The following is a 14,938-nucleotide window of genomic DNA, read 5'->3' as shown; positions in this document are numbered from 1 at the left end:
GCCAAAATGCTAGAATTTTTTCTATTTCAAGCTCCTTTTTAAACTCCATACCCTGCCCCTATACTCCTCTCACCGACCTCAATGCACTGAGTGAAGTCCAGTGAAGCGGAACGGGGAACCAGCCTCGCGCGCCACGAGAAGCCGGTAGCTTCCTGACAAGGCTCTGTCTGTAACAGAGGTTCCCAACCTTTGGGGCACCAGGGGCCAGTTTCATGGAAGACAAATTTTCCACGGACAGAGACGGGGGAAGGGGATGGTTTAGGGATGATTCAAGCACAGGGCTGAGCTCCTTTGAGAATCCAAAGCTGCTGCTGATCTGACAGGATGCGGAGCTAGGGGTAACGTGAGCACAGGGAAAGGCTGTCCACAGGCATGGAGCCTGCCTGCCTTGCTCTCCTCCTGGGGTACAGCCCGCTCTGTGGCCCAGGGGCTGAGAAACCCTGGTCTGTACGATCCCAGGGATCTCAAGGTACAGATTTCAAGTTAAAGGACACCATTTCAGAAGTAACACTGACCACTGGCTATAAGCTCATCAAGCTAAAACAACTCCAAACGCAGCCTGGAATCTCCCTCTTAAACTTCACTGTCTCCTGATTGCCCTGGGGAGGTCAAGTACAAGGGTTCCAGATCTAGCCTGCCTGGGCCTCAGTCAAGGCTCAGTCAGCTGGGCAAGTTATTTAACCTCTCCTCCTACCTCAGTCCCCTCATGTGTAAAACAGGGCACCAACAGTATCATTATTATATTTTATTACTTAATAAAAATGCTTTATTTCTCCACTTTTAAACCTTGAGAGAAACGTATTTTTTCCTTCAAAAATTCTTACAGCCAGAAAGATTCCTTTCTCTCTGTGAAGGCTCTTTCACAGACTATTTCACTGTTCTTGAACTCAGAACTTTAATGAAATACTGGTGGCTCAGATGGTAAAGCGTCTGTCTACAACGAGGGAGACCCGGGTTTGATCCCTGGGTTGGGAAGATCCCCTAGAGAAGGAAATGGCAATCCACTCCAGGATTATTGCCTGGAAAATCCCATGGACAGAGGAGCCTGGTAGGCTACAGTCCATGGGGACGCAAAGAGTCGGACACGACTGAGCGACTTCACTTTCACACATGGTATTATGAGGCATTTCAGAACACCTAACTCAAAGATCACTTGAGAAATTCAACACTCAGACTGAAAATATTTACCACTAGGTTATTTAAATGCTTCATCAATTCTCAGCCACTCCATAAAATGTTAACATGTTACGTAATGTTGGTTAGAGAACACAAGTGTGTCTCTACGAGAAAACAAAACCTTACTGTCACTCAGTACATGAATACAAAGTCTGCTTTTAGTTTCACGCCAACCTTGCTTCTAGGATCATGGATAAAACACTGAAAATTCATTTGGTACCCTTATTTCACACAGAGAGAGGGTGTGTGTGCACACACACATATACACACGTCTCCACGTCTGTGAAATACGTTTATATCTTATAGAGTACATGAAGTGAAGTGAAGTGAAGTCGCTCAGTCGTGTCCGACTCTTTTCGACCCTGTGGACTGTAGCCCACCAGGCTGCTCTGTCCATGGGATTCTCCAGGCAAGAAAACTGGAGTGGGTTGCCATTTCCTTCTCCAGGGGATCTTCCCAACCCAGGGATCGAACCCAGGTCTCCCACATTGCAGGCAGATGCTTTAACCTCTGAGCCACCAGGGAAGCCCTATAGAGTAGATGGAATTCACTAATAAATTCACTTCAAAAGAAGATCTTTTCCAAACATGCTTGTTTGGAGAAAATGTACAATCCCCCCCCAGCCCACCCCCACCCACTCCCTCCCCACCGGCCCCCTCTGCCTCTCCCTCTTCAGGACGCTTTTATCCATACATGCACCACTCCCTGGGAGAGGCAAGGTAACTCAGCAAAAAGAGTGTGGGTTTTGAAGTCAATGTGACATCTGTTTGAATGAGCTATGTGGCCCTGGGCAGAAACTGAAGCTCTACTTCAGGCTGCCCATTTAGAATGCAAATAAAATACCCACAATTGCAGGGTTATTGCGATGACTGAAGAGGCTGAGTGTGCAAAGCACTTGACCCAGCACCTGGCACTGAGAAAGCTGTCAATAAACAGCAGTTACTATACTAAATACTTGCTGGTTTGGCGAGGAGGAGAAGGGAAAGTTCCCCACATTCATTTAGAGTTAACAGGAAAATTTTGTTTAAAAATACTTTACAACAAATAAAGATTATATAACTGGCTGCCTTCTAAACCGATATACTATATACAGTAATTATTCCTAAAAACTTGATCAGTATTTGGAAGTATCACATTAGTTTTGTATAAATATCATATGAGGGATGAGTGAGACAGCCTGACCGCCTCAAACCACAAAGAACCTACACCTTCATCACTACAGCACCCAAGAACCATGATATGTTCTCCAGGGTCACTTGTATTTTGAGATTAATTTAATTCCTAATGAAACTGGAAAGAGTGAAGCATAAATATCCATATGCCTCAACTATCAGCACTTGGGTTATACAGTTCACTAAACTGTTCACATGACACAGACAATCAGCATTCCCATTCAGCTACAGGGCGTGTCATTTTCTCTCCCTGCACAGTGTACTGACTTCTTTGAAAATATTTTACCCAGCTTATATATTAATGTGAGGTCCTCAACACACTCCAACTGAGTAGTAAGAAATAACAACCAATAGACCTGGCTTCAAGTTAAAAATTAGCCTGACAGCATGGCCTCGAAGAATTCTGAGGAATAAAAAATAATTTTTTTAAATGCAAAATTTAAGATATTTTACAACAGAATTGTTTAGCTATATAAAACAAACCATGGACCATTCAAATTTTATTTCCTTAAAAATAAAAGGTTATTGTTCATAATGTAGCCATAAATTAAACTCTACCTGACTCCATTGTTAATGGCTTTCCCCTATAAAGTATATTAACTTCGTTTGGAGTCTAATATACACAGCTTACTCGTAAATTAAAGGTCCCAAACTGTCTCCCTTCCCCAAAAGTACTTTTTTCCTGCTGAGACAGGAAAGCAGATAATAAACTGCTGCTCTATCTGTCCTCCAACAAAGGACTTGGCCTAAAAGGGCCGCTTTCTGACAGCTTGTCTACTCCAACATACCAAGAAGTGACTGCCCAGGGCATATTTGAGGGCATTCTACTTTTCTGAACTCACTTTGACAGGTACTACAATACTTTTAAAATTTTAAGTAATCTCTAGTACATTTTGTCCTTTTTCATTAAGAATCATCTAAATTTCTGTTCATTTTTTTTTTGCTAACACAGTCTTTCAACACTGCATAGGCCAAGTCTCACATTACAGGTTTCATACAGTTAAAATTCCTATTAACTAGTATAAAACATAAGTGTACAAGGAGAAACTTTTTATCAGTTCAGTTCAGTTGCTCAGTCGTGTCCAACTCTTTGCAACCCCATGACTGCAGCACGCCAGGCCTCCCTGTCCATCACCAACTCCCTGAGTTTACTCAAACTCATGTCCATTGAGTCGGTGATGCCATCCAACCATCTCATCCTCCGTCGTCCCCTTCTCCTCCTGCCTTCAATCTTTCCCAGCATCAGGGTCTTTTCAGATGAGTCAGCTCTTTGCATCAGGTGGCCAAAGTATTGGAGTTTCAACTTCAACATCAGTCCTTCCAATGAACATTCAGGACTGATTTCCTTTAGGATGGACTGGTTGGATCTCCTTGCAGTCCAAGGGACTCTCAAGAGTCTTCTCCAACACCACAGTTCAAAGGCATCAATTCTTCAGCACTTAGCTTTCTTTATAGTCCAGCTCTCACATCCATACATGACTACTGGAAAAACCACAGCCTTGACTTAGACAGACCTTTGTTGACAAAGTAATGTGCTGTCTAGGTTGGTCATAACTTTTCTTCCAAGGAGTAAACGTCTTTTATTTTCATGACTGCAATCACCATCTGCAGTGATTTTGGAGCCCCCCAAAATTAAGTCTGTTACTGTTTCCACTGTTTCCCCATCTATTTCCCATGAAGTGATGGGACCCGATGCCATGATCTTAGTTTTCTGAATGTTGAGCTTTAAGTCAACTTTTTCACTCTCCTCTTTCACTTTCATCAAGAGGCTCTTTAGTTCTTCACTTTCTGCCATAAAGGTGGTGTCATCTGCATATCTGAGGTTATTGATATTTCTCCCCCCTAATCTTGATTCCAGCTTGTGCTTCATCCAGCCCAGTGTTTCTCATGATGTATTCTGCATATAAGTTAAATAAGCACGGTGACAATATACAGCCTTGACGTACTCCTTTCCCAATTTGGAACCAGTCTGTTGTTCCATGTCCAGTTTCTAACTGTTGCTTCCTGACCTTCAAACAGATTTCTCAAGAGGTAGGTCAGGTGGTCTGGTATTCCCATCTCTTGAAGAATTTTCCACAGTTTATTGTGATCCACACAGTCAAAGGCTTTGGTATAGTCAATAAAGCAGAAATAAATGTTTTCCTGGAACTCTCTTGCTTTTTCAATGATCCAGTGGATGTTGGCAATTTGATCTCTGGTTCCTCTGCCTTTTCTAAAACCAGCTTGAACATCAGGAAGTTCACGGTTCACATATTGCTGAAGTCTGGCTTGGAGAATTTGGAGCATTATTTTGCTAGCGTGTGAGATGAATGCAATTGTGTGGTAGTTTGAGCATTCTTTGGCATTGCCTTTCTTAGGAATTAGAATGAAAACTGACCTTTTCCAGTCCTGTGGCCACTGCTGAGTTTTCCAAATTTGCTGGCATACTGAATGTAGTACTTTCACAGCATCATCTTTTAGGATTTGAAATAGCTCAACTGGGATTCCATCACCTCCACTAGCTTTGTTCGTAGTGATGCTTCCTAAGGCCCACTCGACTTTGCATTCCAGGATATCTGGCTCTAGGTGAGTGATCACACCATCATGATTATCTTGGTCATGAAGATCTTTTTTGTACAGTTCTTCTGTGTATTCTTGCCACCTCTTCTTAATATCTTCTGCTTCTGTTAGGTCCATACCATTTCTGTCCTTTATTGAGCCCATCTTTGTATACATGCTGATATTTTAACACTCCTTATGATTACAATCTACGGAATATTATCCATTTTTTTCCTAAAGCCAAGTAACAACCCTTCTTAACCCCCTAATTTTAAGGTTCTCTGAATTAACCAGACACAAAGAATTATTTGCACTGTGAAGCCTTGAGAAAAAATGAGAAGGAAATTCATCAAAAACAAGCTAAAGCAATACTGAAGGAGAACAAAGGGAAGTAAGTGTATAAAATTCAGTCTCTATCAAAGATAACGCACGTCCACAAAGCCACCTTCAGGACCCCACTGGGTGCCCGCTTGTTCTGCAGCACTTTCACGCCAGACGCCTGCAGAGCACACAGCCCACCTCCAAGGTCAGCTTCTCCAAGAGGCCAACTCTAACCACACAGAACAATCACAAGCTGGTCCATCTACCCCCATCACTTTTAATCCCCCTTTCATGTTCTATTTCTCTTCCACTGAAGTTACCACAAAATATTACAAAGTGTTTTTATTGTCGGTCTTCCTCTCCTCCCCAGTAAAATGTTAAACCCCCAAAAGGCAGAGATTTTTGTCTGTTTTGTTCACTGATGCATCCTCAGTGGCTAGAAGAGTGCTTAGAACATAGTAGGCACTCAGGAAATGTTGAATGAATGACGATGAACAATGAATACACAAGTGTATATATACAATGAACACACTCAAAGCAATGTATTTTTGGTTCCCACTGGACATCAGGTAAGACTAAACTTTAATTAGCAAAGAGGTCATGTAAATAAACAGGCACACAGGGATACAGATCCCTACATTTCTCCATCCACCGTCTCCCACACTAACACGTAATTACCTGCATCTCCCAATGGAGCACAGAGCAATGGGGTCCCCCACCACGGCAACCAGGGACTGTGCTCTTGTGATGGCGGTGTTGAGGAGCTTGTAGTTAGACAAAAAGCCATAATCCAAGTCCTCTGTGGAGTCTTCTAGCAGCTGCTCCTTCTTTTTAATTGGTGTCTGTTTATGTTTACAAGTATGCCTTGTACGTACTGTGCTAAGAAACAAAACTCTGAATTGCTTTCCTACAACAAAAGAAAAGAGGACTGTTATTCTGAACCAGTGATCTAGTAAGAGAATTTCATTGTTAAAATGTCACTGCTGAATAGCCGGTGCTGCTAAGGACGTGGAGAAGCTGGAACTCTCGTCCCTGCAGGTAGAAACGTAAAGTGGTATGTGAAGACGTGCAGGAAACGGTACGGCAGTTTCTGAAAAACCAAACACAGAATTAACACATGACGCAGAAATTCCACTTCTGGAAATAATTTCCGAAATAACTGAAAGAACTGACACCAGGAGGAAGCCTGGACAGCCCAGTCTATACCCTTTACCCCAGGTTCTTTGTTACGTTAACATATCTATCCCTCATTCTGTGACAAGCCTCCACATATGTGAGTACAGTTTTAGCCTCAATTCTTAGTACTTTCTTCTCCAGGCCAAACAATAATAGTTCTTTCAAGCATTTCTGACTCCACATGCAGGTTCTAGACCACTACCCAGGCTAGCTCTTCTCTGGACGCTTCCTGGTTTACTAGCAGTATTCTTCCTAAAACGCACACCCAAATTCTGCGTGATCTGAACGCACGGTACAGTGGAGCTATTCCCCCCGTCCCCAGCATAATTTAGAAAGTATTACTGGATACTCCCATGGAACCTAATATTGTACTTGGCTTCTCCGGCACTCACATGATAGTGCTGCTTTACTTACTTAAATGCACAAATTTCACAGCAACTAATCACATGAAAATTTTTAAGAGTTGCTTTATTCACTTAGGAAAATTTGGATAAAGAACAAACTATGCCTTTAATAAGCTATGCCTATGCCTTGCTTGACAGGTGCAAGTTTTAAAAAATCTTTATGAACAGATAAAATCTTTAGTTCTTGGATACATTATAATGACAATAAGTGCTAGACGCCACTGTGACTGTAACTATAGCACACATATTCACACAGTTATAGCCACAGAAGAAGTCAATTTGTTCATACTTCTTTTATTCAGATACAAAAAATTAATAAGCATGTAAATGAGCTCAACATTTAATTGCCAATGTTGGCATTAAAGAACTTGATGTGAAATGAATACACAAATGCTTGTCCAGAAATCTTGAAATCTAAATATCAGAAGTGCACATACTTTGAAATTTAAGCATTTGAATAACCAATTCATTTCAATTAATAGTTACCTTGAACATTGAGCACCCTTTCTACGTTAACGTCAGATAACCTCTTTTTTCGAAGTTCGGCGCGTATCCTGAACACCTGGTCTGCATATGGAGTCACCACACCAATACTGCCATCGTCCAACTTGCCCCACGCTACTGGCCACTTCCTTCTCAGCTCTTCCACTCGCTCCACCACTTCAAATACCTTTAAATAAGCATACACATAGACATATTAAAGGCATCAAAAAAATGCGGTAACTGAAATAGATGTACAAATGATCCCATATCAGCAAATGTCAGTTTAAAACAACCTCTAAATAGGAGTACTGCTTTGCTGATATGAACACAGGGAGAATAAAAAATTTTTATTTACATTTCGAGCAGTCAATTTCTACAATAGTGCACCCAGTGAGAACATGGAAAGCAGAGAAAATGTGACTGGCAGTTGGCCCCCACCCTTTGCCTCACCTCCATTCCTATATGAGGACAGGTTTGAGTTCCTACCTGGAGAGAAGGGCATGAAGCTGGCAACCCCACTGGGGAAACAGGGAAGCATGTTCCCACATCACTAGCATTTCTCAGTCCATCTCTGCAGGTCAAGCCAATGAAACCACCAGACTCCCAGAGTCAGGGCCTCCCATCAGGTCTCGGCAGTACAAGGGCTAACACCACCTCCATCCCCACTGACAACTCAACAGAGCAGCCGATTTGGCAAAACTAATACAATTATGTACAGTTTAAAAATTAAATAAAAATTAAAAAAAAAAATAAAATAAAATACTAAAAAAAACAAAACAAAACAGAGCAGCCGAGAGCTGGGGGCGCCAAACTGCAGCTGGGATGAGCACACACCTGGACGGAGGGACTGATGTTCAGCAGTCACTGCCTTCCAGCAGCTCAACTTCACCCAGGCCACTTCAGGACCAGTGCAACCAAGCCATACCACATTTCACCCATTTGAATTTTTCAGACCCCACTTACTGAATCATAACATGGCTTTTAGTGTAGTTCAATCTACTTTAACTCAATGAATTGATCAGTTTCAATGCTTGGCACAACAGGTGATAAAATGATTAATAAAACAGGTTCCTTGTCTGCTAAAAGATCACTGTATATTTAGAAAATAGTGTCCTAGTTTAAAATGGATATATAAGGCAAGCTCAATAGAGGGTCAGGCAAGAGTCTAAGGGGAGAGGAAGGACATAATTTTTAATATATTTTAAATACATTATTTATTCACTATTTGTCAGTAACATCTATCCAAATTTATAAGAGTGACTATACAAAAATCTGATAGTTTTATTCCTTTTAAGAACTTGAGGATTATTGGCCAGGATGCAGCTCCCACTTGCAGATATAAATTCAAATGAATGACAGAGGAATAGCCTCCAGTCGTCCTATTGCTATAATGAAATAGCAGCAAGTGAAACAAAGACTGTCTAAGGACTCTGGTGAGCCCGCTGGATTGAAAACAGCATGCTCTCACCACAAGCATGAGGAAGGCGGGTCCGAGTCTCCACAACAAGGAGCAAGGGCAAGCTATCTCGCCCAATGCATTAAGTGTGGTGGTGTGTGAACGGTGGGGCCACAGCTCTGCTGACCACCTCTACACACTGTCCCCCGACTAAGCAACACAACCATTTCGTCTCTCCCCTGCCCTTTACATTGTAAGCAGCAGAAAACTGCAGTCAAAATACACAGACTTGGAATGCTTTGAGGATTCGGGGAGCCTCTCTCCTAGACAGACTCTACCAAGCTCATCAAGGTTAACAGATAATCATCTAAAGTCTCTGGAGATTAATCAAAGAGTTCACAAGAAACTGAGAAGCACTGTTTCAACAAAACCTACAGGAAGTCAGAGTGCAGAGTGGAAGGCTGGGCACTCAGGCCCGGGACTGCACCCACTCTCCACAGCAGAGTCTCAAGGACCACGTCAGCGGCCGAGGGGCAGCCCCATCTGCTCGTGCTCCCTGGGCTGAAAGAGCTACTCCAGGCGGCTTGGGCAGCAGTGGAACATCAGAGATCTCCTTTTCCCAGCAACGTGCAGCAGAAGGCCTGTGAACAACTAGCAGCACTTGGGCAGCACCTCCTCCTCCTCCCCTTCCCGAGCCCTGGTCTGCAGCGAGGACCTGAGTGGATGGTGGGCGAGGCTGGTGGCCTTCTCTGCTCAGACAGGACATGTCACAGGAGAGCTGATCGGGTGAGCCCGGCAGCAAGGTGGCAGCTGCCACCTCCTGCAGCTTCCGAGGACAGAAGACCCACTCTGTAGACTCAGCAGCCAACAGACAACAGCAGACCTTGCCTCCCAGCTCTGGGCTGCAGAGGGCCCACTCTCCGGGACAGCAGCTCCTGGACGGCAGCACAGATTCTATACACGTGACACTCAGAGCTCCTTCTGCAGGACAATGCAGTGAGATGGCCGGTGAAGAGCAAGTCCACACCTTCCTGCAGCAACTGTGCGAGTTCTGCCCTGGAGATCAGAGCGAACCTCACAAGGCAGTGCCCTCTGTCCTACCGAGGGCCCAGCTTCAGCTGGACCGCACTGCAGAGCGCCTGACGCCTTGGGGAGATGAGAAGTGAAATAATGGAGGCCAAGAGTGCGCCAGAGGGTCCCAACAACAGATCTGAGCTGATAGAAAAACAGACTAGCAAACAAAAATATTCAGATAGAGATCGTGTGATTTGAAGACAGAGCGGGGATGGAAAAAAAGACAAAGCCTCAGAGAAACATGGAACACCATTAAGTTCACCAACATACTGGGAGACCCAGAAGAGATAGAAAAGAGCAGAAAAAAAATTCAAAGAAATAATGGCTAAAATTTTTCCAAATTTGATGAAAAACTATAATCAACACATCAAGTTCAATGAACTTCAAGTAAGATAAATGCAAAGGGATCCACAACCAGACATACCATGGTCAACATGGTGGGAGTCACAGACAAAAGCAAGTCCTTGAAAACAGCAACAACAAAAAAACTCTTCATCTACAAAGAACACCAACAAGATTAACAGATGACTTCTCATCAGAAACAATGATGGCAACAAAGCAGTAGGAAAGCATATTTCAGTGTGCTGAAAGAACTCAAACTATAATCTAATATCCAGCAAAACTACTTTCCAAAAATGAAGGCAAAATAAAGACATTCCCAGAAAAACAAAAACTGAAAGATTTCCTTACTAGCAGACGTGCCCTAAAAGAAACACTAAAATTCTTCAGGCTGAAAGCAAGTGACTCTAGACAGTAATTCCAATCAACACAAACAAAGCATACTGCTAAACTCAATTACATGGTTAATTATAAAAGATGGTAAAACAGTGTATTTATTCTCCTTTCTCATTTTAACTGACTTTCCAGCCAGCATTTTCCAACCTGAGTGCAAAAGTAATAAAGGAAATCTTTAGAGCTATCTGTCAATATTTCAAACGTAAAGAAAAGTTTACCTTTTCCTAAAATTAACTGGCACAGACTAATTAAAATGCCAAGTTGCTTTGCTTCTGGCTAGGATTTTACCAAATGGGTGCTGTCAATTTTCTTGTACTGACTTCTAACTCCAGGCCTCTGATCCATTTTAAAAGGGAAAGATGAATTATTATTACATAATAAAAGCCATTTCTCTGTAAATAAAATGAGTAAAGCATGGGACTCAAGGGAGGAGATAGAGATAGACATTACAGATCAAGAATCATTCCCCTAGTGAACAACCACGCACACTGCCTCCCCTAGGCTTCCTGAAGTCCAGAACTCCACTCCCATGTGACAGCCAGAAAAAAACCTCAGGGGCTCTGGTCTGAGACCCTGAAGACACCAGGGTTTTTGTCTGCTGCCTGATCTGACCCCTCATACTATCCACATTTTCTCTAAACTTAAAAAGTCAGAACTGTAAGAGAACCATATAAGTTGTAGCACATAATGGGTTGGCGACGTCATCATCCGTGTGACCTCTTGGAGCACAGGACTCTTGTCAAGTCTTACACGTTTAAAGTTGATACCTGATTCAAGCGTGCACTATAAAATGTGATCATAGTCCTTTTTAGATGGCTAACAATAATAACCTATATGAAAACACCGACTTTTAAATTAAGCTCTGTACTTCGGCATAAGACAGAATGTAAACCAAAATTTTTGTTTCCCACAGGAGATTTATCTTAACAAATCAATGTTACACAAAAAAGAATAAACCTTCATACCATTTTTATGTAAATCAAGTCAACACATGATAAAATATCAACCCAAATTTTAAATAAATGCTTAATAAGACCAGACTTGCTGACTGCAAAAATGTTGGCAATTTGCAAGAACTAAGGTACCTCTGCATTATTATAAAAAGCTGTGCTATTTTTCTCCTGTACATCTTCCCCTCGTGCTGTAAAGAAGGTTAGTGGATAGAACTCCTTGTGTGCTGGTTGCTTTCCACTGGCCATCAGCTTGCCCTCATAGAAGAGCTCAGAGGTGTAACTGCAGAAAAAGACCAAAATAAATAAATAAGTAAAAAGCAACTGAGCTCCAAAATTAATTTTACCCATAAGAAACAAAATTTATCAGTCAAATCTAATGTTGCTGTATGCCCATGGTTAATTTTAATCCAAACATCTAATATCCATGATGCTAAGATTTCCTCCAAAATTAACCACAGCAATACAAACACTGTAGGCTCCTGGTATACCACCGCTATATGAACTGACCTGGGGAAGGCATGAAGCCAGATACAGAAAGAAAAGAAGAAATAATGACAGTTCAATTCTAAATGAGAATGTTGCTCCATAAGGAACTTTGCTAGCTGTTATGGTTCTCTACACTAAAATTATTTTAAACGCGTATTTTGATTTATGTGGCTCATATACTTTTGCAAACAAAGATCTATAGACGCTGAAGCAACACACACACAGCTGAGGGTCATTCCACCTTCAACAGTAAAATGAATGCTCTTCACTGAGGGAGGCGCTGCCTAGTACTCGATCCATCACTGACTGCAGCCAACGACCGGCAACAATAAACGAGTCACGTGTTGAGATAAAGATAAAAGCCATAGTTAAATCTAAATTTATTTTTCTCCCTCCTGTTGCTTTCACAGAAACCTAAAAATGATTTTCCCACGACCGCCATAATCAATATTATTAAATTACACTAAATTTGAAAAAGTCTTAAGTTTTGGTGGTGATAGGGGTTCGTCTGGATGAGGCTGGAGGGTACTCTGGCCTGTGGCTATTCAGTGAGCTACTGCTCAAGATACTTTCACTTTCAACGATGCACGCTCTACTTAACAGAAACCTTTTACAACTTTTGTTACTAATTTCATGGCTTTCCTTCCTTCCTTCCTCCCTCCCATCCTTCCTTTCTTCAAAACAGATTCCTCGCGTAACACAACCAGACACATATTCATAAACCATTGTGCAGTCTGTCAATGCGTTTGCTTATTATATCATGTAGTTTTACATACACATTACGTATTCACTCACAGAAAAAGGTGTTATAGCTAGCAGAAACGGAAGATTTGCCTCCAGAACAGCCCTGCTATAGAAAATTACAGCCAACTCTTACTGCTGCTGCTGCTAAGTTGCTTTAGTCATGTCTGACTCTGTGCGACCCCATGGACTACAGTCCACCAGGCTCCCCTGTCCATGGGATTTTCCAGGCAAGAGTACTGGGGTGGGTTGCCATTGCCTTCTCCAAGCGAACTCTTATGGTGTAACTTTTACGGACATAAAATTAAAAATAATTTGCAACACTAGGGATGCCATGTAGCTCTGCTGGGAATAACCTGTCCCTGGGACAGCGCTGTGCTCAGTCACCTCCCACCAGGCCACAGACAGCGCGCCAGAGCCAGCAGCTCACACCTACTTGATGATAGCTTCGTGGGAACGGTAGTTCTCGCACAGGAGGATCCTACAGGGAAACTCGGCAGGGTAGTGCTCATAGAGCCGATCAAGTAACGACACGTGAAGGTTCCTCTCCCTGGCAAACTCGCTGTAAACAAAAGGACTGAGCTGTAACAGATAAACACATGGGAGAAAATTTAACTAAATATACAAATAGTATTCTTATTAACATACTTATAAAAAAATCCACCATGCTGGAACTTCTGATATACTAAATCTCAGCATGCTGAATGTTGCAATAAGCAGAGTCAAACATATATTCTAGGAAAAACTTTACTACTATAAATAATGAGGCTAAGTTTTCCAACTTTTCCTTCCAGTATGTCAACACTAACCTTGAGTTTCTGTATCCAGGTTAATAAAGGACTTCTCAGACTTAATAATAAATAGCTACTACCTTAGTAATTTTAGGAATGTGACCCATTGTATCACTGGTGGAGTCAAACGACTGTTTCACTAAAATTAATCAACTATTTCAAATGGTAAGCTGGCAACATATACAGCCTATGACTAAAAAACTTCTTTTTAATAATTAGCAGAAAGCCATACTTATCTCGTAAAGTGTAACGAACCATTCTCGACTATAACTTAGACGCTAAGAACAAAAACTAAACTACTTCTGGCAAAGCAAGAAACAGAATTTGTTCCTCTACATTCAATTCTTTCCTAAAGGTCTGGACAACTACAATACTCTATGCGTTCGATCAATCAACTGTGACAAAAGAGAAAGAACCTTAATTTGCATCTTTGTAAAACTGATATTTTATTAGAAAAACTGTAATTCTCTTTCATATATAGGTATTAATAAGATCAGAAAAGTTCCTTGAGATTTTGACTCATTTTTTATTTTAATTTCCCATGTAATGAAAAATTTAACGCTTCAGGAAAACAAACGTTGGGGACAGGAACTGGGGAATCATAGGGAGCATGATTTAAATTTATTCAGTAAAGAAAAGAATCAAATATTCCTACTGTAGAGACCTGAAATTCAAATTAACAAACATGAAAATGGTAACACTGATAACTTTATTCATTCTACTCTCTATCCAAAGGAAATAAAGTGGTATAGGGTAGCAATTTTCCTTCAGAAATACCAACATTTTTCACTATTAGTACAGAAACATTTAAAGTACTTGAACTGAAACGCATGGCACAATTTCATAGGATGCTTTAGAAAACAAACAAGATATGAAACATCAAAACCTAACACAAACTCCTTCTGATGCACTGCCTTGGAGGGACCTACCTGCATGTGGTCGCCAGCCAGGACAACCCGCGTGTGTCTAGTCGCTAGTGCCAGAGGCATGATGGTTTCACACTCCATGGCCTGGGCAGCCTCGTCTAACAAGATGTGAGTAAAAAACCCTACAAGGCACAGGGCAAACACAGGACAGCCATTACAGCAGCGATAAAGGCAGGAAGTCCTGTTTTCTCTGCTAAGGAAAGAATTCAGAGGCCTAATTTAAGAGTTCTGAGTGCTTTAATGCCAATCCTAGATTTAGAAGCCTGTACGTACATTTCAGTCATTATTTAGAAAACAGAAGTTGAAAAGAATAACTATTTTACTCAATAATAGACAATAAATGGCACCTGGACCTCCTGGCCTCCAGACTAACAAGTTCCATCACTGCATGTGAAAGAGTCTTTAGAGTTCAAGATAGCAGCTGCTGCTGATGCTAAGTCGCTTCAGTCGTGTCCGACTCTGTGCAACCCCATAGATGGCAGCCCACTAGGCCCCCCTGTCCCTGGGATTCTCCAGGCAAGAATACTGAAGTGGGTTGCCATTTCCTTCTCCAATGCATGAAAGTG

General features: G+C 41.8%; 1 protein-coding gene across 5 annotated transcripts in view; it reads right to left on the bottom strand.

Annotated features, from left to right (window-relative positions):
• Window positions 1–14,938, bottom strand: part of HELZ (helicase with zinc finger) — a 146,220-nt gene that overhangs the window by 47,730 nt on the left and 83,552 nt on the right. For all 5 annotated transcript variants that reach the window (XM_010856053.1, XM_010856052.1, XM_010856050.1 and 2 more), the window contains 5 exons: window positions 14,376–14,494; window positions 13,092–13,237; window positions 11,561–11,708; window positions 7,274–7,457; window positions 5,886–6,114 (listed from right to left, as the gene is read on the bottom strand). In XM_010856053.1, the coding sequence (XP_010854355.1) occupies window positions 5,886–6,114; window positions 7,274–7,457; window positions 11,561–11,708; window positions 13,092–13,237; window positions 14,376–14,494 (826 nt within the window). The remainder of the gene's footprint in view (window positions 1–5,885; window positions 6,115–7,273; window positions 7,458–11,560; window positions 11,709–13,091; window positions 13,238–14,375; window positions 14,495–14,938) is intronic.

This window comes from Bison bison, unplaced genomic scaffold (assembly GCF_000754665.1).
Source record: "Bison bison bison isolate TAMUID 2011002044 unplaced genomic scaffold, Bison_UMD1.0 scf7180017864371, whole genome shotgun sequence".
Classification (NCBI taxonomy): domain Eukaryota; kingdom Metazoa; phylum Chordata; class Mammalia; order Artiodactyla; family Bovidae; genus Bison; species Bison bison.
Note: the sequence above shows the minus strand (reverse complement) of the source record. Positions and strands in the feature narration are given on the sequence as shown.